The sequence below is a fragment of the Aquarana catesbeiana genome, linkage group LG05 (assembly GCF_042186555.1).
Source record: "Aquarana catesbeiana isolate 2022-GZ linkage group LG05, ASM4218655v1, whole genome shotgun sequence".
Classification (NCBI taxonomy): domain Eukaryota; kingdom Metazoa; phylum Chordata; class Amphibia; order Anura; family Ranidae; genus Aquarana; species Aquarana catesbeiana.
The window spans coordinates 328229877-328252648 of record NC_133328.1 but is presented as its reverse complement, the minus strand read 5'-3'; the positions used below and the strand labels follow the sequence as shown (position 1 = coordinate 328252648).

The 22772-nt window shown below is 41.5% G+C and overlaps 1 protein-coding gene across 1 annotated transcript; it reads left to right on the top strand.

Annotated features, from left to right (window-relative positions):
- The first annotated feature begins 6405 nt into the window (after nt 1-6405).
- Nucleotides 6406-6757, top strand: LOC141145890 (small ribosomal subunit protein uS14-like). Its single transcript, XM_073632703.1, has one exon. It carries the CDS (start codon nt 6428-6430, stop codon nt 6596-6598), a length of 171 nt encoding a protein of 56 aa, XP_073488804.1. The 5' UTR covers nt 6406-6427; the 3' UTR covers nt 6599-6757.
- Nucleotides 6758-22772: the final 16015 nt, after the last annotated feature.

Genomic DNA, 22772 nt, shown 5'->3' with positions numbered 1-22772 from the left:
TGAACTGAATTTGAATTGCACAGGAACTGCACCACATTCACATTCGATTAAGTGCAGTGAGATTTGAGCCCATTAATTTTAATGGGCTCAAATTTCACCACATCATACCAAAAAAGTGCACGCACTATTTTTGACCTGCACCGCAACTGGTTTGCATGGTCATTTTGTACCCTGCGATACAGTGCAGGCAAATGAACTGCATTTGTGACCTGCATTTAGGGTGTTAACTTTGTATTGACATCCCCAGAAGATATCAAGGGAAGTGTGATTTGCATGGAAACGTGCACAGATCAACCTAATGTCATTAGTACATTACAATAACTAGGGAACACACCACAATAAAACATAGGCACACCAATAGAAATAAAAAAACTGAAAATCACAGTAAAAGTTTACTTTTTTTGTAAGCCCCCAAAAATGACTCTTGCCTGGCCAACAATCATTTGGTTCACGCACACTTTTGGATCACTGGGGATTTACAATATCTATTGCAGATTCTGGCTGAGCTGATAAACTATTATGCACTACTAACATAGAGGAAAGGGGTGACATTGCTACTCTTTCCAAACCATCTCTAACATGCCCAAGTGTTTCTTTCCTCTGGATAGAAAAGAAAAAGCAACCATTAAAACACTTTCTTTGAAAATTAAAATGCTTGTGACATTTTTCTGCAGGTTATAAGAAACAATTATTACAAGACTGTCAGAGGAAAGGTATACCTTTAAGACAATAGTGCAACAAATAGTAGATGGAGGGAACAACAATTACACCAAGAAATTCAAGTGAAGTTCCACCCAAAAGTGGAACTTCTGCTTTAAGGACTCCTAACCCCCTGACAGGCCACATTTGGCATGTAATTTTTTTTTTTGGGGTGGGGGAGTGGGTACCTAGTTTAGACAGGTACCCAGCTCCCACTTCCACTCGGGCTGCCTACGTGATAGGAGCAGAATTTCTCCTCTCCCCCTCTCTCCCTGCAATCTTCTGGGACACGTCAAAGGTCCCAGAAGATTGCCTGGCCATTAAGGAGGCGCAGCACAACTCGCGCATGCGCAGTGCAGACCCAGCTGTGAAGCTGCAAGCTGTCACAGCTGGGTGCCCACACTTGTGATGTCGAGGAGAGGAGGGGGAGAGAACCGAGGATTTGGGTGGCCGCGTCACTGGATCGTGGAACAGGTGAGTGTGTGTTTATTAAAGGTCAGCAGCTACACTTTAGTCGAAAAAAGAAATCTGGAGTCACATTGATCTGACAGAAAATGCAAGCTTTTTAATATACCAAAATCTTGGCATATAGATATCATCTGCTGTAGTGGCTGACTGTTTGGATGGCCAGATTTTGTTCAGTTCCTTTTGAACACTGTCCCAAGGTTTGCAATTTAGGTGTGGACATAAATCAGCAGGTGTAGAGCGGGGAAGTGAAAAAGCATTCAGAGCGGATTCAGATAAGCTGTTCATCATTACAGGTTGGTGCAAATACACACATTGAAAACGTGCATGCAGTCAATACCATGTTTGTATATAACACCGAAAAATAGATATTTTACTGTAATCACTCTGTTATGAATGTTTTAAACATACTGTATATGCAGCAAATAAGCAGCCCTATAGGTGATTTTTTTTTTAAGACTACATGATTTGAATCAATGTAATAATACTTCATGTCCAATTTTACACAGCACCAGAACAAATGCAGCAGGATGAATTAATTGAGGAGAGAACTTAACAAAAAATGGAGCCTCCATGCATATATGTCGAGGACAGTAAGGAGGCAACAACTGAACAGTTCTCTTTAAAAGATACGGGATACAAATATTTGCCAAACAAAATGTGTCAATGAAAATAATATTTTTGGGCTACAGTACATAACTTTCTTATTGTTAATCTTTTAGATACAACATCATCAAAGACCTGAAAAGACAAGTGGACTTGTCGCAATATGCAAGTCGCAATATGTCAGTCAAGATTCAGGTATTGACATATGGGACCAGTCCCCCAGACAAATCATCTTTGACCTTGAACCTACAGATGTCAGCTCAGATAGAGGGGATGATGTAAAGCCAACTTTGCTAAAAGAAGATGACATGGATCCTGTCTCCTGCACATGTAAGTATTAATTTCATCCTCCTTTATAAATCTACAGAGATATTTTAAATTTTCATTTATAATATTCTTATTAACAGGTAATGTGGTGTACAGTAGCAAGATATCAAGGATGACAATGGATTTGTTCCAGTGCTGTTGTGAACTTGAGAAAATAATGAATGCCACTATTTCATTACAGCACAGATTGCAGGACTTCATAGACTTGCTTGGTAAATTCTAGGCATGCTTTGAGAAAGAGGGTAAAACTATTTCTTTGTATTGCCATATTTTCATTGTGTGTGTGGCAGAATTCTGTGCAATAATCTTAACAGGAAATACCTATAACTGGGTAAGAAACCCTACCCCACAACTGTACTCTTTCTCTACCGAATAATGTTTTACTATTGTGTGATTATTCCTTTCTGTAAAATGATCATGCAATGTTTACAGGTAAATTGCCTTCATTCTGCAGGGAAGAGGCTGATTGGATCCACTTAATGCATATATACATCTAACCTACACTTCTCCAAATATGTTTACAATGTTAAAACTTTCATATTATGGAGTATTATATTTTCTACCCCCCCAGTTGTCAATATTGTAAACTTAAGGATAATTGAGCTTATAAGTGCAATGGAAAATCATCAATCTCAATATTACAGATGACAATACCACAACCGGATAATGCTTTATAGAGATATCTCCTCTATACCATACAATACCCTAGCATTATAGAATACCATATTAATAAGCCTTTTGTGGTAGTTCCTTGTTTATTACCTCTTCTATTTTTTTTTTTCAGAAATGAAGCTTATGACACATATGCATATACATTTTTTTTAAAAGGCTCAAAAATTGATTATGTATATGTGTCAATACTTTGATAATGTATGTTTATGTGGTCATTGATCACCTACATGTGGCCTGCATTTTTAATACAGGCCAGCAGATACATGTTTACTTTGACCTAAATAATGCTATTTTTTGGCAGAGTACTAGCAATGTGCCATTTTGATTTTGCACACATTTCTGGTTGCATTAATAAAAATGTGAAATGTTATGCAAAATTGAAGTACAATTTTTTGGAGTTTACTTTAGAGTTTAGTCTAAACATTATGTACAGGTGTGCATGCCTAATTACAATGTTAAATTTATGTACAGTGTTACCCATATCAATATCTTGTGATATTTTGTTTTATGAAAAAAGGGATGTGTATGTTCTATTGAGAGAGGAACACACACCAGTATATATTTTTTTTTAGATTTTTTTTATTAACATCAAGAACCATATAATAATTAATTAAATTATATGCCATGAAAAGTGCAAAAAACATTTTGTAATTGCCACAGCAACCAATCAATCAACACAAATGTATGCAACTATTTTGCATTAATAAACCCAGTCCTGTATGTAACTAAACAATATTCGTGTCATAAATGGTCAAGACATTTTTAAAAAGGTGTCCACATAAATAAGAATGAAACATCTGCACAAATATTTCTGTGATGAAACTGAACAAGTTGATCTTACACATCATTCTGCCATTCCATTGCTCTGACCCCAATAAAATAGTTAATGAAGTTAATGCGGTTTTGTCTAGCACTTTGGCTGGGCAATCGAGAATGGCCTATGCCAATGGGTGTCATCCCCTCAATGGGTTTGTGGGCATCAACCTGCAAACTAATCTCTGTGATTGCTGGATCTTGAACAAATTGGTGAGCAGATATGTACTTATCTGTATGGCTCCTCAGAAAATGATGTAGGATGCAGCAGCAGAGCACTATATCATTCACTTTATATAATGCCAGATTGATGGATATGAAAATTCTAAATAGATTTTCCATAATCCCAAACACAATTCCAACCACCTACCTTACCCTGGGTAGCCTATAGTTATAGATCCTTTGCTCCTTTGTGAGATTGCACGTAGGGAATGGCTTTAACATATTTTCCCCTAGTGCAAAGGCATCTCTGCTACAAAGACAAAAGTGCAGCCATTCAATGTTGCTTTTACACGTGGGCAGGTTTACTATTCCATTCTCTATCCTTTTATAAATATTGGTCTGATCTATAATTCCGGCTTGAGAATTGAGCCCATTCTTCCCAATATCAAGGTAGATACATTCATAGTTTACTTTTACCACAGGCATTAAGATTATACTAAAGAAGCTCTTTTAGTTATAAAAATAGGACCCTGAATTTGGCAAAGAGCACTATATAAATCCTGAATAATAATAATAATTCTTATGTGTTTACCATATTTAGCTTCACCAAAATTCAGAAAATGCCACTGTTGAATTATCTGGAAATTTACTTCCTCTCCACAGAATTGGTTAGAAACTGTAATAAACAGCTGACTGCTGTTATAGAAGAAGGTAAGGACATAAATATTACAGTCAAGACAATTTTTTCTTCAGGTAGACACCAGCACAAATAACATATTCATAGACAAAAAACATTTGTCATTCCTTTTTTTAGGTTTAATTTAATATTTATTGAACTGTATCTTTATGTATTCATCCAGTAGAACTTTGATAATGGCTCTGCAAGTGTCCAAAATTATTACTCCTAGGGCTTGTAGTGAGATGCCAGTAGTACATTTCAGATCATGTAGGCTTCTCTCTGTGGCCAGGCAATGCAATCAACCTTTGTTCTGCACTGATTGCATCTCACATAAAGGTGTTCTTCTTGGTTATGTGTGACTCCACTGCAGTCAGGAGTAGATTGAAGCAATCATCAGTCATTCTTAAATAATTTATAAAATCATCAAGGTTATTCTCCTGTAATGCTCTCAATAGTGACATATGGGAGAAATAGTCATGGTTCAGTAGCCATTTTTTACACCAGGTTCTTTTTGTTCTCTTCTTTTGAAGCTGGTACTCTGTTGGCAGAATTTCAAGTCCAACTATAGAAATAGCGGAGGGTTGCAAGTAATCTGCAATATAATTGTTATAGTTATTATAAAAGTTATTAAAATTAACCCCCTACCTAGGTTATTGGTTAATTTCTCAAACCAGTAACCAAACACAGCCAATTAACTTGCAAAGAATAGGCTTTAAATAATGATTCAATCTCAGAAATTAACTAATTATCTGTGCCCTATAAAAAAAAACTTACACAATCCTTACTACATCTCTAGCCTTCCTAGAAGGTATCCAGATATTTCTGTAATATTTCTGCCATCCATCCATCTATCCATCCATCCTCCATCCTCATCCAACCTTAAAACAAATGATGCCCCACCCCACCATAAATGGCACCGATGGTCTCATCTCCCCCAACCCAAAGGAATGTTGCAGCAATTAAACTAGGAGAGTCCTCCTTCATGCAAGCACTTGACTCATGAGGACAGGACAATCCTCAATCTGCTTTGTGCCCTCTAAGCAGCCAGTGGGAGGAACATTAAGGGAGTCAATGATTTTCCAACAAATGCTTTTCTTTAAAACTTTTCTGCTTCTCTTTTCTAATTTTTAGGGACTTTTTAAAGACTGGCATAGTACCACTGGATTGAAATAAGGCCAACATGGTGCCTCTATTTAAAAAGGGATTAAAGTGTTTACCAACTATAGTTGGGAAGATACTGGAGAGTTTAATAAAAGATCACATACAATAGATGAGTTTTTGCTGAAAAAATATATTTCCTACTTCCGGGTGGTCTGGAAGTAGTTAATACATTTATAAATGATATAGGGTCTGGGAATAAAATTCCCGGAAGTAGTTAATATATTTATAAATGACATAGGGTCTGGGAATAACATTTCAGTGTTTGAAGATGACACCAAGCTATTCAGTGGAATAACGTCCTTACAGGATGTCTCCAACTTACAAGCCAACCTCAATGCACTGTTTAATTGGGCAACTACAGTGCCTTGAAAAGTATTCACACCCCTTTCAACATTTTGTCATGTTACAACCAAAAGCGTACATGTATTTTATTGGCATTTTATGTGATAGACCAACACAAAGTGGCACATAATTGTACATTGGAAGTAATATGATAAAATGGTTTTCAACATTTTTTACAAATAAATATCAGAAAAGTGTGATGTGCATTTGTATTCAGCCCTCTTTACTCAGATTCCCCTAACTAAAATCTAGTGGAACCAATTGCCTTCGGAAGTCACCTAATTAGTAAATAGAGTCCACCTGTGTGTAATTTAATCTCAGTATAAATACAGTTTTTTTGTGAAGCCCTCAGAGGTTTGTTAGAGAACCTTAGTGAACAAACAGCATCATGAAAGCCAAAGAGCACACCAGACAGGTCAGGGATAAAGTTGTGGAGAAGTTTAAAGCAGGGTTAGTTTAGAAATTAACATATCGCTTTTCCCGAGCAGAGAGGCGAGCACGATGGGCCATCAGCAGCTGTACTGGAGTCACCCGAGGAAGTTCAGCCAGGGATCCTGCTCCTGCCGTGTGTGTTCAAACCAACATGGACTGATCTGCAAATATGAACTGAACATGTGCTGCCAGTGCTTCAGGCAGTATGCGAAGGACATTGGCTTTGTCAAGCTGGACTAAATGGATACTTATTTGGAAATTTGGACAAGATCTTTGGCCATAAATACCTCAGATGAGATGTGCATTTTGTACCTAAGACTTGCCTAAATACACATGTGAATTATGTTGGTTTACATCTTGCAGTTGGTACCCAAAACTTTATACCTTATAAAAAAAAAGAAATTAACATCTCAAGGTGTTGAACATCTCATGGAGCACTGTTCAATCCATCATTCGAAAATGGAAAGAGTATGGCACAACTGCAAACCTACCAGGAAATGGCCATCCACCTAAACTGACAGGCCAGGCAAGGAGAACATTAATCAGATAAACAGCAAAGAGGCCCATGGTAACTCTGGAGGAGCTGCACATATCCACAGCTCAGGTGGGAGAAGCTGTCCACAGGACAACTATTAGTAGTGCACTCCACAAATCTAGCCTTTATGGAAGGATGGCAAGAAGAAGGTCATTGTTGAAAGAAAGCCATAAGAAGTCCTATTTGCAGTTTGCAAGAAGCCACGTGGGGGACACAGCAAACATATGGAAGAAGGTGCACTGGTCAGATGAGACCAAAATTGACCTTTTTCCCTAAAAGCAAAATGTTATGTGTGGCAGAAAACTAACATTGCACATCATCCTGAACACACCATCTTCACCGTGAAACATGATGGTGGCAGCATCAGGTATCTGGGGATACTTTTCTTCAGCAGGGACAGAGATGATGGGAAGATGGATGGAGCCCAAAACAGGGCAATCTCAGGTGAAAACCTGTTAGAGTCTGCAAAAGACTTGAGACTGGGGCGGTGGTTCAACTTTCAGCAGGACAGTGACCCTAAACATACAGCCAAAGCTACAATGGAATAGTTTAGATCAAAGCATATTCAGGTGTTAGAATGGCCCAGTCAAAGTCTAGACCTAAACTCAATTGAGAATCTGTGGCAAGACTTGAAAATTGCTGTTCATAGACACTCTCCATCCAATCTGACAGAGCTTGAGCTATTTTGCAAAGAAGAATGGGCAAAAATGTCCACTCTGTAGATGTGCAAAGCTGGTAGAGACATACCCAAAATTTGCATCTATAACGGCAGTGAAAGGTGGTTCTACAAAGTACTGACTCGGGAGAGCTGAATACAAATGCATGCCACACTTTTCATATATTTATTTGTAAAACATTTTGAAAACCATTTATCATTTTGCTTCCACTTCACAATTATGTGCCACTTTGTGTTGGTCTATCACATAAAATCCCAATAAAATACATTGGGATAGTCACAGGTAGAATGTTAAGTGTGATATTGCAGAAGATGAAAAGATTTTTGGCAAATGTGAAAACACTTAAGGTGTACAGTATGTAGACACACCTTTAAAGTAATGACCTACAGGGAGGTGCATGCGTGGGCTCTGGCAAGATGGCCACTTAGCTGAGTAGCACAATGCCACAGCTACCAATCCTGGCCTGCCCCAGCCTCCCCAGCAGGCTCTCTTCACCTCCTGCTGGGCTAATCAGCCTCTTAGACCTCCCTGCTCCGTATATAGCCAGTGGAGTTGGTCCTGGCTGCCGCCAGCAAGCCGTCCTGCATAGCAGGAATCGAAGATGGCCACAACAGGGCCAGCCACTAGGAGGACACCCATCAAAAGGAGGGGGTAAGAATACTACAGGTCCTGCAATGCACATTCTCCCCTTGCCAGCACCCCTCTGACTCCCAAGGAATCATCAGCCTCCACAGAGTCCCTAATTTCCCATACCCTTGAGGATCTTTTAGACTCTGAGTCTCTCTGAGACTCTGGAGCCCCCTTCTCTACTGCTCCTCCTTTGACCAACAGAAGCTGCAAAAACACCTTTTTATGAGACTGTAACCTACCAGACTCTGGACAGATGTTAAACAAACTCCTCTTTAAGGTGCCCTCAAGATAATTCATCCTGTGCTCCCTCTGCAAGGTCAGGATGAGTTCAGAGACTTTTCCCTTGTAACGGTGGTCAAGGAGGGTTGCCAACCAATAATGATCCTTCTCCTTGATGCCAAGAATTCTCGGGTCCTTTCAAAGGCTTTGAAGAATCAGGGAGCAAGTTTGCAGAGGCAGGAGAAGCAGAATCCTCGGTGTCACTGAGGATTACACTATCTGAAACTGCCTCCTCCCAGCCACCTACTACTCCCAAGCATTCTGGCAACTGAAAACTATCTCCTAAAGATTGACATATGTCAACCTTTGCTTTAATGCCTTTAAAACTGCCAGAATCCTCCTTCTCTTTCTCCCCTTGTGTGTTCTGTGGCATCTCAAGAATAGTGACCTCCTCTTCTTCCTGCTGCTCTAGCTCAAGTGCCGTGCCCATAATGCCACGCAGAGTATGCTCCAGCAGGAACACAAGAGGAATAGTGTCACTGATGCATGAATGGCACGGCTCACCATCCTTGTCGCCTCCTCAAATGGTGACAGTACAGTGCATGCCTCCTTTATAAGCAGTCATTATCGTGGGGAAAAAAAATCTGTGCTCCCCTGAGCCTGTCCTTATGCCATACTCACACAGGTACTCATTAATGGCACTCTGCTTCATGTGCAGCCTTTGCCTTCCACGTGATGGCACAGAGCTGAAATGACCTTATGTGCAAAGAAATAGCAACTGGAAACATTGTGGCAAGTCCATTCTACAAATTCACGGAAGGGGGCAGAATCCACCAGACAGAAAGGCAGGAGTCTTAAAGTCAGCAATTTGGCCAAGCTGGAATTTAAACATGTGGGTGGCATGTGGGTGATCGGTTAAGATTAGTGTCCTCCTCTTCCTCCAGCTGGAGGAACACCACCAGCACCACCAGCTGTAGAGTATAGCATGCAGAGAAATTTGCATGCTATACTCTACAGCTGGTGGTGTGCTGCTGGCAGACTTGTTGCAAAGACCTGTGACACCCTTTTCTATACCATTATCCTTGTCAGTGGAGGCTATAAAATAAATTAACTAAGGTACCGAGGTACCAGAGCTAAACAGAGGTGGCTACAAAAGGAAACACACTGCAGTGTAAGTATCAAAAATTAAGTTATGTTTGTTGGTACAAAATTCAGATATAACAAAAATTGCAACCTTCACCACACCATCATAAAACCATTAGTGACAACGTTGTCAGGAACTCGTAAAAGAAAGAGACCCGGGCTCTCATTCATGACCCACTCGCACCAGACAGCTAACTGTATTGACTGAAGTCTAAACTACACTAATTAGTGGTTAGCCATGGCCTATACTAGGGGAAAAATAGGCATGCCATCACGAAAAGGGACCATACTGGTGAATAGTCCATTTGGAATCAGCCAAGGATAGGCAATATATGTGAAAATATGGACAATAGGCTGTAGTAGTGAGCGATGACCAGCACAGATTCAGAGTAGCAAATGTGTTCAGCAGCACATACGATGGAATCAGACAGGAGGGAGGAGGAAATGGTGAACCATAGCTATCTGGTGGTCACAGGTAAAGAGACATCCACACGGCAGTGGCAACGGCAAATACTCTAACATATGGAGTCGGGAACAGCATCCCAGGATCAATCTCACCCGATCATCCACTGATGCTCTGTCCTCCCCGACAGCTGGTTCATGATGGTGGCAGACCACTATTCAACTCCCCCTCACAGGAACCTCCAGGTTAGCTGCAAATGTCAGTGTCGGTGTGTGACTGACATCATATAGGAAGTCCTCATATCCCCTGTACAATCTGTGCGAGCTGTGTAGCGCAAGATGGGATGGCTGATGGTACAAGCCGTATGAATGCTGAGAGGTCATAATCATGTGATATAGCGGGGGTAGAGATGAAAGGTGAGGAGGAGAGGAGTGGTGGGAGGCAAGCATGTGGTACCCAAATGGCTGGTGTTTTTGCCACACTTGATCTGCTTGTGGCAGAGATTGCAAATTGCCACAGTGTGATCGGCGGATATGTGCTAAAAAAGCACATACATCTTAACTGTGGGAAGTGGGCCAGGAGATAACAGCATTACAATATGATGGAATTGGGTGGTTGCTCCCTACTGTTCGATGATGGCTGCCTCTGGAGGACATCCTGCCCGTGTTGAGGTTGTGCCTCCCCCTCACTTTCCTCTTCTGCTCTATCAGGCGCACAAGTTGAGTCAGTGACCTCCTCATCATGATCATCCCCTCCATCCTCATCACTGGAGCCAACTTGGCAATAAGCTGTGGCTGGGGGAACATAACTGCCAATTTGTTGTTTATCAGTGTTCTCCCCTCTCTGTAAGCTCATGTTACTTCCTTCCTCAACCTCAGAACCAACATCAGAATCAAATAATGTCTGTGCATCCTCAAGAAGCAAGTGGTGGATGCTGTGTTCAAATCATTCAGCTGACTCCTCCCTACATGATGCTGGGGCTATGGCAAGAGTAGCTGTGGACAAGGAGGCAGAATAGTCTACTCTGGCTGCTGCGGTGGACTGTGATCTAACTTCAGCTTGGGTGATAGAGGGTTAGGAGGATGGTTTAGTAAACCAGTCCACTACCTTCTCTGCGTGCTGTGGCTGGATAGCATGGACAACATCACTGAACAGAGACAAACATGCCCTGTCTGAGGATGAACCACGTACACCTTTGCCTGTGGACACAGATGCTGCTGACCCCCTCATAATGGCATGGAAACGTCTGCCTTGTTGGCCTCCCTGACATAATTGTGGGGGCTTATTATCCAAATGTAATAGATAATAGCAAATGGGTAATCAGATGCACTTTATTGACAGAAAAGTGGTGTTTGGTGCACTTTACATTGAATGAGGACTGCCACTGACAGAAATGGAAAGACTATATAAAAAGATTACTAAACAAGGGGGAACAGCAGCGTCGCACTAAGAAAAACTGCAGCTGACAACTTCAAAAAAAGAGGGCAGGCAGGAGACCAAAAAAAATAGCCGCAACCAAAAAAAATGTGTATACAGCACTGTATACACCACTAAATGTAATGTAATGCAGTTAAACACTGCACTACACTCTCACAACACACTATACCCACACTAGACTCACACTAGACTGACACACTATACTCAAACTATACTCACACACTACACAATACTCACACTATACTAGCACTCTACACTCAGAGTCACAAGAACACACTATCTATCACTGTCTGAGCCCTGCTCTATCTCCACTTCAACAGCACACTACAAAAGGTTCCTGTGAGAAGAAACCTTTTAAAGTGGGGTGGGATCATGAGCACTGAGCCATGATTTTCATCATGACTTTGTCCAATCAGGGCTCTGACAGTGCTCTGTGCCCTGATTGACCATCTAGTTAAGACCCTCAAATGCACTGTGGGTTGCATGCAGTGCATTGTGTGGCACTCAGCGTGCGAACATTCCGCTGAGCGCTTCGCAAGTTTGGGGGTTCGCAGGCAATGTTTAGTCTGAACTTATGCTTAGCCCAAACTGCTCACCTAATACTGCTAAATGGATATAGCAGCTGATAAATTGTTGCATTGTCAAGGTTATCCAGGAGGTGTTGGTGAGTTTGATTAGGTTTGGCATATAACAATCCTAGTCATTTTGACACATGATTGTTGCAAACGTTCTCATGTTGGTATCCAAAAAGAACTGCAAGAGTTACTTAGACAAAACTGAAATAGGAACTATTAACATATGTTTAAAAAAAAAAAAAGCTTTTCAAGAGTAGTGCAATACTTTTTAACCTTTCAGGGACAGCTTTAGTTTTTAGGAATATTGAGGTTTCTGCTTTTTTGCATTCATCAGATAAAAAAAAAAAAAATACCCTATGATTTTAAAAGGTGAAACCTGTTTCAGTTGTGGAGATTAGATGAATTTTGCCCTGATTGCTCAGCAATTGGACTAAAAACCCCCTTTGGTATGGTATATTATTGTCTCTCAGTAGTTTGTTAGGAGGAGTGAGCTGTTTTCTAGTTTTAAGGTGACTTAGGAGTGATTGTTATACATTGTGATCTCCGAATATTGTTCTGGTAGAGGAGGGTAATTTTCATAAGTTCTTTCACATGGAAGAAGTTTATAAGAGGGGTGTGACCTATCCTCCAGTTCCATGAGTTTTGTAGCCAGTTTTTGTAGGTTCTCTTTGATCCACATGGGAGTCTAGCAAAACATTATGGGGTTCTGCATAATCACCCATTTTATCCTCTGTATAGATGACTCTATCTTCTACAATATGTGTTGCGTGTTCCCTTTAAATTAATGCAGGAGTGATAGCATGTCTTTTTTGGAAAGAGATTCTTAAGCATAATAGCATGTCTTTTAGTGTTGTGTCCAGTATTGGCTGGTTAGGAGTAGGACATTAGTGTCAGGAAGCTAGTTGTTAGGTAATTTGGACAGGGTATAATCCCCAAACCTCATTAAATTTAATAGGTGCGATGCCCGGCGGGTGTGGAGAGGTGACTCGTTGTACATCTTGCGGCATGTATGCGTTCCTTGATCATCCGATCAGGGTGAATACTGCTGTGCAAAATGTAAGTGCATTGTTTCCCTGGAAGCCCAGGTTCTGAATCTGGGGAAGCAACTGTCAGCACTGAGAAGTCCCTCCATACTAAAGGAGAGCCAGGAACGTACATGGCAGGTGCCGGCAGGGGCCAGTACAGAGGCGGGTGGAGACAAAGAGGTGCAGGCACTAGGAAAGAGTAGATGGGTGACAGACAGGAAGGGTAGAGGGGGAAGTGCCAGGGAGGCCGATCCAGGGCTGGAGCATCCCAATAAGTACGCTCCATTGAGTGACATTGGTGAAACCAGTCAGGGACCAGCACTGCTGGAGCTTAGGGACTCTCCTAGCTGCCGGGGGAAGAAATCCTTCAGTGAGAATAGGGGGGAGGTAAAGGTAAAAAGAAAGGACAGATTCTGGTGGTAGGGGACTCAATTCTTAGAAGGACAGAGAGGCTAATCTGTAACAAAGACCAGAAGCGCCGAACTGTATGTTGCCTAACCGGGCGCTCGGGTTCGGCACATCACAGATCTGGTGGACAGATTACTGGCAGGGGCTGAGGAAGACCCAGCTGTCATGGTGCACATGACAAAGTCAGAGGCAGATGGAGTGTCCTAACGAATGATTTTAGGGACTCGGGAGCTAAATTAAGGAAAAGGACCTCTGAGGTAGTATTTTCAAGAATACTACCGATACATCGAGCCACACCAGAAAGGCAGAGGGAGATTAGGGAACTAAACAAGTGGCTGAAGAGCTGGTGTAGTAAGGAGGGGTTTGTATTCCCGGAGGACTGGGCCGACTTCTCAGTCGATGACCAGTACTATAGAAGGGATGGACTGCACCTAAATGAGGAGGGTGCAGATCATCTGGGAATGAAGATGGCCAAAAAGTTAGAGGGGTTTTTAAACTAGGCGATGGGGGAGGGTCCAGTGGTAGAGATAGTCAGCATGGAACATATTCCAGAGGGTAGTATTAGGGGCATTAGTGGTAGGTTGACCAAAGCACATAAACCCAAGGTAAGTATAGTAGCAAGTCCAAGTCCTAGTTGCAATCTCGGAACACCCAATAAGAGGATAATATGCGACCGGTCTAAACTACGTGGCATGTTCACCAATGCCAGGAGCCTGGCGGACAAGATGGGTGAACTAGAGATACTGTTGTACAAGGAGGATTTGGATTTTGTGGGAATTTCAGAGACCTGGTTCTCATGATTGGCTGACAAACATTCAAGGGTGTATCCTTTATGTTAAGGGTAGAGAGGGTAACAAAGGGGGAGGGGTATGCCTATATATCAAGAATAATGTACAAGTGAATGTGAGAGATGACATAACTAAGGGAGCTAGGGAGGAGGTGGAATCCTTATGGGTAGAGCTCCAAAGGGATGAAGCTAAGGGGAAAATAATACTGGGAGTATGCTATAGGCCCCCTAACCTGAGGGAGGAAGGGGAGACAGATCTCCTATCACAATTTAGATTATCAGCAAGGCTGAGAAGTGTTATCATAATGGGGGATCTTAATTATCCAGACATAGACTGGGCGGAGGGAACCGCACATTCATCTAAGGCTTGCCAGTTCCTAAATGTCTTGCAGGACAATTTTATGGGTCAGATGGTTGACGCACCAACTAGAAATAAATCGTTACTGGATCTACTGATTACCAACAATACAGACCTGATCACGGATGTGGAAATACGGGGCAATTTAGGTAACAGCAATCACAGGTCAATTGGCTTCAGTATAAATCACACAAATAGGAAACATAAGGGGAATACAAAGACACTGAATTTCAAAAGAGCCAACTTCCCTAAACTACAATCCTTGCTAGAAGGCATAAATTGGCATAAAATCTTAGGAACAAAGAACACGGAGGAGAGATGGGTTTGCTTTAAGAGCATATTAGAGCATTAGCCAATGCATCCCATTGAGTAATAAATTTAAAAGACCGAACAAAAGTCCTGGATGGCTTAACTCCAATGTAATAATGCATATAAAAGCAAAGGAGAAGGCCTTCAAAAATTTACAAGGTTGAGGGATCATCATCAGTATTCAGACTTTATAAAGAATGCAACAAGAAATGTAAGGGTGCAATAAGGACGGCTAAGATAGAACATGAAAGACACATAGCGGAGCAGAGCAAAAAAAATCCCAAGAAATTCTTTAAGTATGTAAACAGTAAAAAAGGCATTACAAACCATATTGGCCCCATAAAAGAATGAGGAAGGACATCTGGTTACAAAGGATGGGGAGATGGTGAAGGTGTTGAATTTATTCTTCTCCTCAGTCTTCAAGAGGGAATCAGGGGGCTTCAGTAACCAAAACTGCAGTCTTTATCCTCATGAGACATCACAGGAAGCACCTCCATGGTTAACAGAAGACAGAATTAAATTAGACTTGGGAAACTTAACATTGATAAATCACCAGGACCAGGTGGCTTGCACCCGAGGGTACTTAGGGAACTCAGTAAAGTAATTGCCAGACCATTGCTCCTAACTTTTACTGATAGTCTATTGACTGGAATAGTCCCAGCTGTTTGGAGAAAAGCCAATGTAGCACCAATTTTTAAAAAGGGCCCAAAATACATCCCTGGGAATTACAGACCAGTTAGCCTACCATCAATAGTATGTAATTGGGTTCAATGTAGAAAAATGTAAAATAATGTATTTGGGTGGCAAAAATATGAATGCAATCTATACACTGGGGGGAGAACCTCTGGGGGAATCTAGGATGGAAAAGGACCTAGGGGTCCTAGTAGATAAGAGGCTCAGCAATGGCATGCAATGCCAAGCTGCTGCTAACAAAGCAAACAGAATATTAGCATGCATTAAAAAGGGGATCAATTCCAGAGATGAAACGATAATTCTCCCGCTCTACAAGACTCTGGTCCGGCCGCACCCAGAGTATGCTGTCCAGTTCTGGGCACCAGTCCTCAGGAAGGATGTACTGAAAATGGAGCGAGTACAAAGAAGGGCAACAAAGCTAATAAAGGGTCTGGAGGATATTAGTTATGAGGAAAGGTTGCGAGCTCTGAACTTATTCTCTCTGGAAAAGAGACGCTTGAGAGGGGATATGATTGTAATATACAAATACCATACTGGTGACCCCACAATAGGGATAAAACTCTTTCGAAGAAGGGAGTTTAACAAGACTCATGGCCACTCATTAAAATTAGAAGAAAAGAGGTTTAACCTTAAACTGTGTAGAGGGTTCTTTACGGTAAGAGCAGCAAGGATGTGGAATTCCCTTCCACAGGCGGTGGTCTCAGCCGGGGGCATTGATAATTTCAAGAAACTATTAGATAAGCACCTGAACGACCGCAACATAGAGGGATATACAATGAAATACTGACATATAATCACACACATAGGTTGGACTTGATAGACTTGTGTCTTTTTTCAACCTCACCTACTATGTAACTATATAGGAAAGTTTAATATGGGATCAAATACTTCTGTACAAGGTTCAAGTGAAAGTTCAGGTTATTTTACCTCTTCCTCCTTCTTTCAGACTTTCCTGTCAATTTTGAGTCTTGATTTCACTTGACTCCTTGTGGTGGACCCTGCTTGGTGTGTTGAACCTCATCTCTTGCTTGACTGAGTGGCTGCAGAGGGTGGGAGTGATCCAGAGATAACAGCCATTGTGTGTGATCTGGTGCCATCTTAGTTTGATACTACTGTGGTTTGAAAGAAGTTTTGTTTGCCCTGACCTAAGTGTCCTTGAGGTTTGCCACTGTGTAAACAGTGGGTTGATAATGCTCTAGGTCCCCAGTACACTGTTGTTAAGCCTCGATATATACTGAGGATTGGTAGCTCCAGACAGTGGGTCAGGGGCCATGCAGACTCATAAGACAGTCAAGGCAGGATTAAAACTCCTCCTACAAACTTTAACATGACATTGATAGAAGTCACAAGACTGCTCTAACTGCTGATGAGAAAGGGTATTTAGCAGTTTATATTTGGTAAAACTATTGTAGTTCTATGTTTTGTGTACAGTGGAAGACCAGATATAGTGAATGCAGGGTACTGGGTTTAGTAACAATTAAAAAAAAATGTTCTCTATCCTTCCTTTCCAAGAAAAAAAATTAAATAATGAGACTAATAAGGAGGATAGTTAGAGGTGTCTTCTGTAACCCTCATGGGCTATTTAAAGCTTCATTCACTCCTGAAAATCACCACATTATCTTAATTTCACCTTATTTTTTGACTCCAATACAGTTCACAAAAATTAGAAAATTTTGCCAAAATCTCTTAATTTAGCTGAAATCTCAGATGACAAGAAAACATCTGATCATGGTAAAGGCTCACAGGAAAAAAATATGCTACCCAGTCTGTAGCAAAGTGCTATGTGACTCTTCTCCTTGGGACCTTTCACTTCAGTTTTTTATTGTCTAACTGGATGGACTCTGGTATACAAACTCTGTGCCTTCTTTTTGAGGGATCCTCACTGCACACATTTGAAGTATACAAAAGTCATATGATCTCTTTATTAGAGACTTTTACAAATACCTATGTTTCCAGTCAGTTTTGGCATCAATCCTACCAGGAAGCTTTCTAATACCCCAAAACATTCTAACTTTCTATGAGAAACCTATGACTCACTATAAAGGAATCTCCTTCCTATACCGCACTCTTACATACAACCTCTCCTTGAAAAAACATATTCTATGAAATTATGGAAAGCCAACATTTCTCTAAAAATTTCAATTATGACAATGGCATAAAACAATGCAGCTGCTCATCACTTCTTCAAAATATGTTACTCATTGGGAGACTTCCCTGAAAAGATTACATCACTGGTATTACACCCCAGTGAGATTGACCTTCCTCCAAAATTTTAACACATAAACATAATATGAGATGATGTTGGCAAAGAAAATGGAGTATGCACAATTAAGCCTGGGTACATAAACGTCATCTGCTGCAGCTGCTGATCTCTGGGAATCCTGGACCTTCTTGCGCTCCCAAAGATAAGTACCTCAGGCCACCAATTTTGGCTTTTAAATAGGAGATGGTTGCTGTGGGGACCACCGGCTTCACCAACTCCAGCAGTTTCTCTAGCGCTGCCTGCCTCTTTTGTTTATGATTATAAAACGGGTGTTTCACCTGCCACAGATAGGGCAGCTCCCTGTACTTGCCTATGAACAGGGGGAGGAAGTTGTGGTCATTTAAGTCATCCATTTAATCTGCAATACACAAGACAAACCCTAATGTGAGGCTAAAGTCTCCTAATCTTGTCCCAATATAGGCCTCAATCTATAAGCAGTATAGGCCCAAGTTTAAATGTTACCTTCATTATCATGATCAGCGCTTCCGATACTCCTTCCTCCGCTCACAGATCGTACGTACTACGCATGCGTGTTACGCTTTATATACACTGCGCATGCATGAAATTCCTACCGCCCCTGATGTTGTTTCTAGTCTATTCCCTGCCCCTTCTCGTTCGGCGCAGTGGGGGAGAGCACATGGCGGAGACACAATTAACTAATTACAGCAACGAGGAGGAGGAGGAAAGCCCGGAGCCAGAAACGTCACAATCCTGGAGACGATTTAAGGCCTCAAATATGTGCTTTGTGGAGATGGTGGAGATGGTGGCCATCTTGAAAAGGGCCGACTATGACGGGAAGTATGGGCCTTACCCCAACCCAAATGTCAGAAAGGCCAAGATCATGGTGAGAGTTGTGAAGAGTCTGCACAGAAATTTTGGGGTATGGCGATCCAAGGATCAACTCAGGAAGCGGTGGTCGGACCTCAAATTAAGGGAGCACTATCAGTATAGAAGGATCAGGAGAGTGCTGCAAAAAAGTAAGTAGTTGTCCTGTGTTCCTATTCTTTATTTTTATTTCATTCGTGCTGCTCCATGTGCTTTTCTTTACTGTTGTACAGTTTAAAATGGCAACTTTCATGTTCATGGACACATTATTAGTTGGTAGGAAACATTGTTCGTTCGGCCTATAAAACACCATGTTTTCTCCAGATGCAGTTCAATACGTTTTTTCTGGCCTACTTCCCTTAAAATAATTTTGGTGTCTAGATGGGTTTGTAACTAGAATGAAATGCAAACTAGATTCTGTGTAAGGAGAGGACACTCAGCAGCTGTTTACACATCTGGACGCTGTAGCACTAGTGTGGGACATCAGAACACCCTTTTTATTAGGGGGCCCACACAGGTGCTCCAGTGTATACTATAGGGGTAACTCCATCTGTGAAGCTTGTACAAAACAGGTAAGTATTCAAGCTTGACAAAGGAAAAAAATATTTATTCATCTTGGAACTCTGCCAAAACAGACAATTGTACCCCACTTCCAAGCAATGTTTCCTATTCCTATTTCTGCCATCAAATATCTGTGTGCCAAGTATAGCTATTTTTTTTACATAGGATAGAAAAGACTAGGAGGACACAACTCATCAGAAGAGACAACAGACCCCCCACCTCAGGAAAAAGTGGAAATCCCACAAAGCCAAGCAGAGGAGGAGGAGGAGGGGGACATGGTGGAAATTGTCACAACTGGTGTCTGCGACCACAGGCTCAGGTAAGAGATGGATGACGTCATATTTGTAATACATGGTGTGTTTTTGTTTCTATATTTTTAGGTGATCGTGATGTTGTGGAAGAAGGTCATTTCACCAGTGAAAGTGCCCAGATCCTGATCGGGGAGATCATGGGGTGTAATAGGGACTTGGAAAACATAAAGCAAAACATCAATGATGCTCAAAACAAAATGAAGAACATCATTGATGTTTTAGGGAGAATTAATAAACCCCTCGAAATCCCGAATTATTTCAGTTTTTATGTCCGGAAAATTTTTTTAACTTTTTTTTACATATTCTCGAAAAGCCAAATTTTGAAGATGCACACAGTGTGTCAACATATGCTATCTGCCATCACGGGAGATCAATGTATGCGTTTGGGGGGTGCAACCCCTTCCTCAATAATAAAGTAGCTGAGAGGGAGGAAGGGGTTGCACCCACAAAACACATCCCTTGATCCCCCGTGATGGCAGCTAGCACATGTTGACATTCGGCAATTTGTGTGCATCTTCAAAATTTGGCTTTTCCAGGGGTGACTTCACCCCATTTGAACGCAATATCAAACACAGTTTATAAATACTCATGTCTGATATTGCCTTCAATTTCTATAAAAGTTGAACTTTGTAAGTTCCAGATTTGTGTATTTCTTGTTGGTTTTAAACATGCCTGTTTTACTTTAAAAGGACATTTCTACTTTTATTAATGTGACCTAAAAACGTGTTATACAACAAAATGTTGGTTTGTTTTAAAAACCTTTTATAAATGCACATGTGATTGTGCTTGCATTAAAAAGATTGATAATCAACAATGTGTGGCTTCTTCTTTAAATGCTCATAAATATTTTTTGCTGTAAAATTGGTGTTTTCAGTGACAATGGGGGTTATTTCCTAAGGGCAAATCCACTTTGCACTACAAGTGCAGTTTCAGTGCAGTCTCAAGTGCACTTGTGGTGCAAAGTGTCTTTGCCTTTAGTAAATAACACCCAACACTGCTTTATAATGTTACAGAATCACGCAATTTTCACGACTCCCCAAATTTCAGTCATGGTCAGCTAAAAGAAACACAAGCAATAAATGTAAGCAAATATTTGTTCAGTTTAAAAAATTATTTTATTTAAAAAAATGTCTCAGACATTGTCTGGCATATTGATGGCCCCCCTACCCGCAAAGTATTCCATGTATCTTATACAGACCTCGTGGGCACTCAGGGGGGCAAGCCAGGACGGCCAGCTTCAAGCGCCATCAGAGAGATTAATAAAGCCGGCTTCAGGCCCAACTGAGCCAGCATAGTTCACAGAATTTCTCCTTAAAAAGTTGTGGAGAACACAGCAAGCCTGGATGATGTGATTGAGTTTATACTTCACCATGTGTATCGGTGTAAGAAATAGGTGGAACCGGCTGGCCATTATTCCAAATGTGTTCTCCACCACTCTTCTGGCTCTGGCCAGCTGGTAATTAAAAATCCTCTGGTCCGGAGTGAGGGTCCTCATAGGGAATGACCGCATAAGATGGTCCCCAAGCGCAAACGCTTCATCCGCAACGAAGACTATTGGGAGTCCTTCCGCATTGTCTTCTGGAGGTGGCATTTCCAAGCTGCCATTCTGAAGACGCCTGTAGGACTCTGTGTGGGCAATGACTCCACCATCTGACATCCAGCCATTCTTCCCCACGTCCACATACAGGAACTCCTAAGTAGCCGAAACCACTGCCAACATCACAATACTATTGAACCCCTTGTAGTTGTAATAGTATGACCCCTGGGTGGTGGGATGATGTGGACATGTTTCCCATCAATTGCTCCAATGCAGTTAGGAAAGTCCCACCGCTGGGCAAAGTGGGAGGCCACAGTCTGCCATTCCTGTGGGTTGGAAGGAAACTGGAGTCAAACAAGAAAAAAAAAATAATTTTGCACATAAACATGGAAGCAGATTAGACACAAACATTCTTGGCCAACATCAGTATTTCATTTTTTTTAGGGAGTATTTAAAGACAAAGGTATAAGGTCCACCTGTCAGATTCCTCCCCCCTCTCATGGGCCATTTAAATAAATGTGGGGAGATGTTTTGGACAGGTATCCCTCTCCAATTCTTTGAGAGATGAATGCCTAAATAATGTGTACTACTTTGGCCATCCCCTCCTTACTTACTCTATTGACAGCCCACTGGGCAGGTAAGAAGTGTCATAATACAAAGAGATAAATACACACTGTACACATTTTAGCACAATTTAACATTCTGCTATTACCTATCAAGGTAATAATAGGATACAAAAACTTTGAACATTACCATTTGAAAGTATTCAGGCAGGCCCTTGCACTACATGCTTTGGGAAATTCATCCATAAATATGACCACAAAAGAGGTGGGTATAGTGTGTATGGGTTTGGCAAAGTCAGCAGATAGAGGATTGGTATCAGCTGAGTTAGCAGTTGGGGGGGGGTTCCAAATAATTTTGGGACCAAAAAAAAAAGCCTCTGGCACTCTGCCAGAATTTCAGGCACACATCACAATTTTCTACATGTTAGGGGGTATTTAGGGTAAAGCAGTACTATGGAGCTGACAAAATACATTGTTAAGTGACTACACAAGGTGAATATAGGCCCAGGAGAGCATGCTGGGGAGGTAAGTGAAAGCAAATATGTATGAAGGACAAAAAAAAAATTACATAAAAATCCTGCGTGCATGAGGACAAAGGGGACATTCACTGCATATTACAATCATGGTAATTAGGGAATGAGGAAAGAAATACAATATATTATCAAACATTAAATACCATAAAATGTGATGTTAAAAGATAAAAATCTTACCTTAATATACTCCTTCTGCAGGACCTGAATGATGGCAGAACAGGTCTCTGGGATAATGATCCCCAGAGCCTGGGGGGAGATGCCTGTCCAGAACTTAAGGTCCTGCAGGCTTCTCCCCGTCGCCAAGTACCGCAGGGTGGCGACTAGCCTCTGCTCCGGAGTGATGGCTTGCCTCATGCAGGTATCCTGCCTGCTGATAAAGAAGGTCAGCAAAGCCAACAAACGGTGAAATACGGGTTCCGTCATCCGAAGAAAATTCCTGAAATTGTCAGGATTATTCTCACGGATCTCACGGAGCAAAGGAATGTGAGAGAACTGGTCACGATGAAGCAACCAATTCTTGGTCCATGAACTCCTCCTCGCCCTGTTCATGGACTGGGCTTGTGTCAAAGTAAGAACCCCAACACCAAGCCCCCGCACAGCACGAACTCTACAATGAGTACGT

Coding starts and splice junctions, on each gene's coding strand:
- LOC141145890 (XM_073632703.1), top strand. CDS start 6,428: ATGGGCCATCAGCAGCTGTACTGGAGTCACCCGAGGAAGTTCAGCCAG.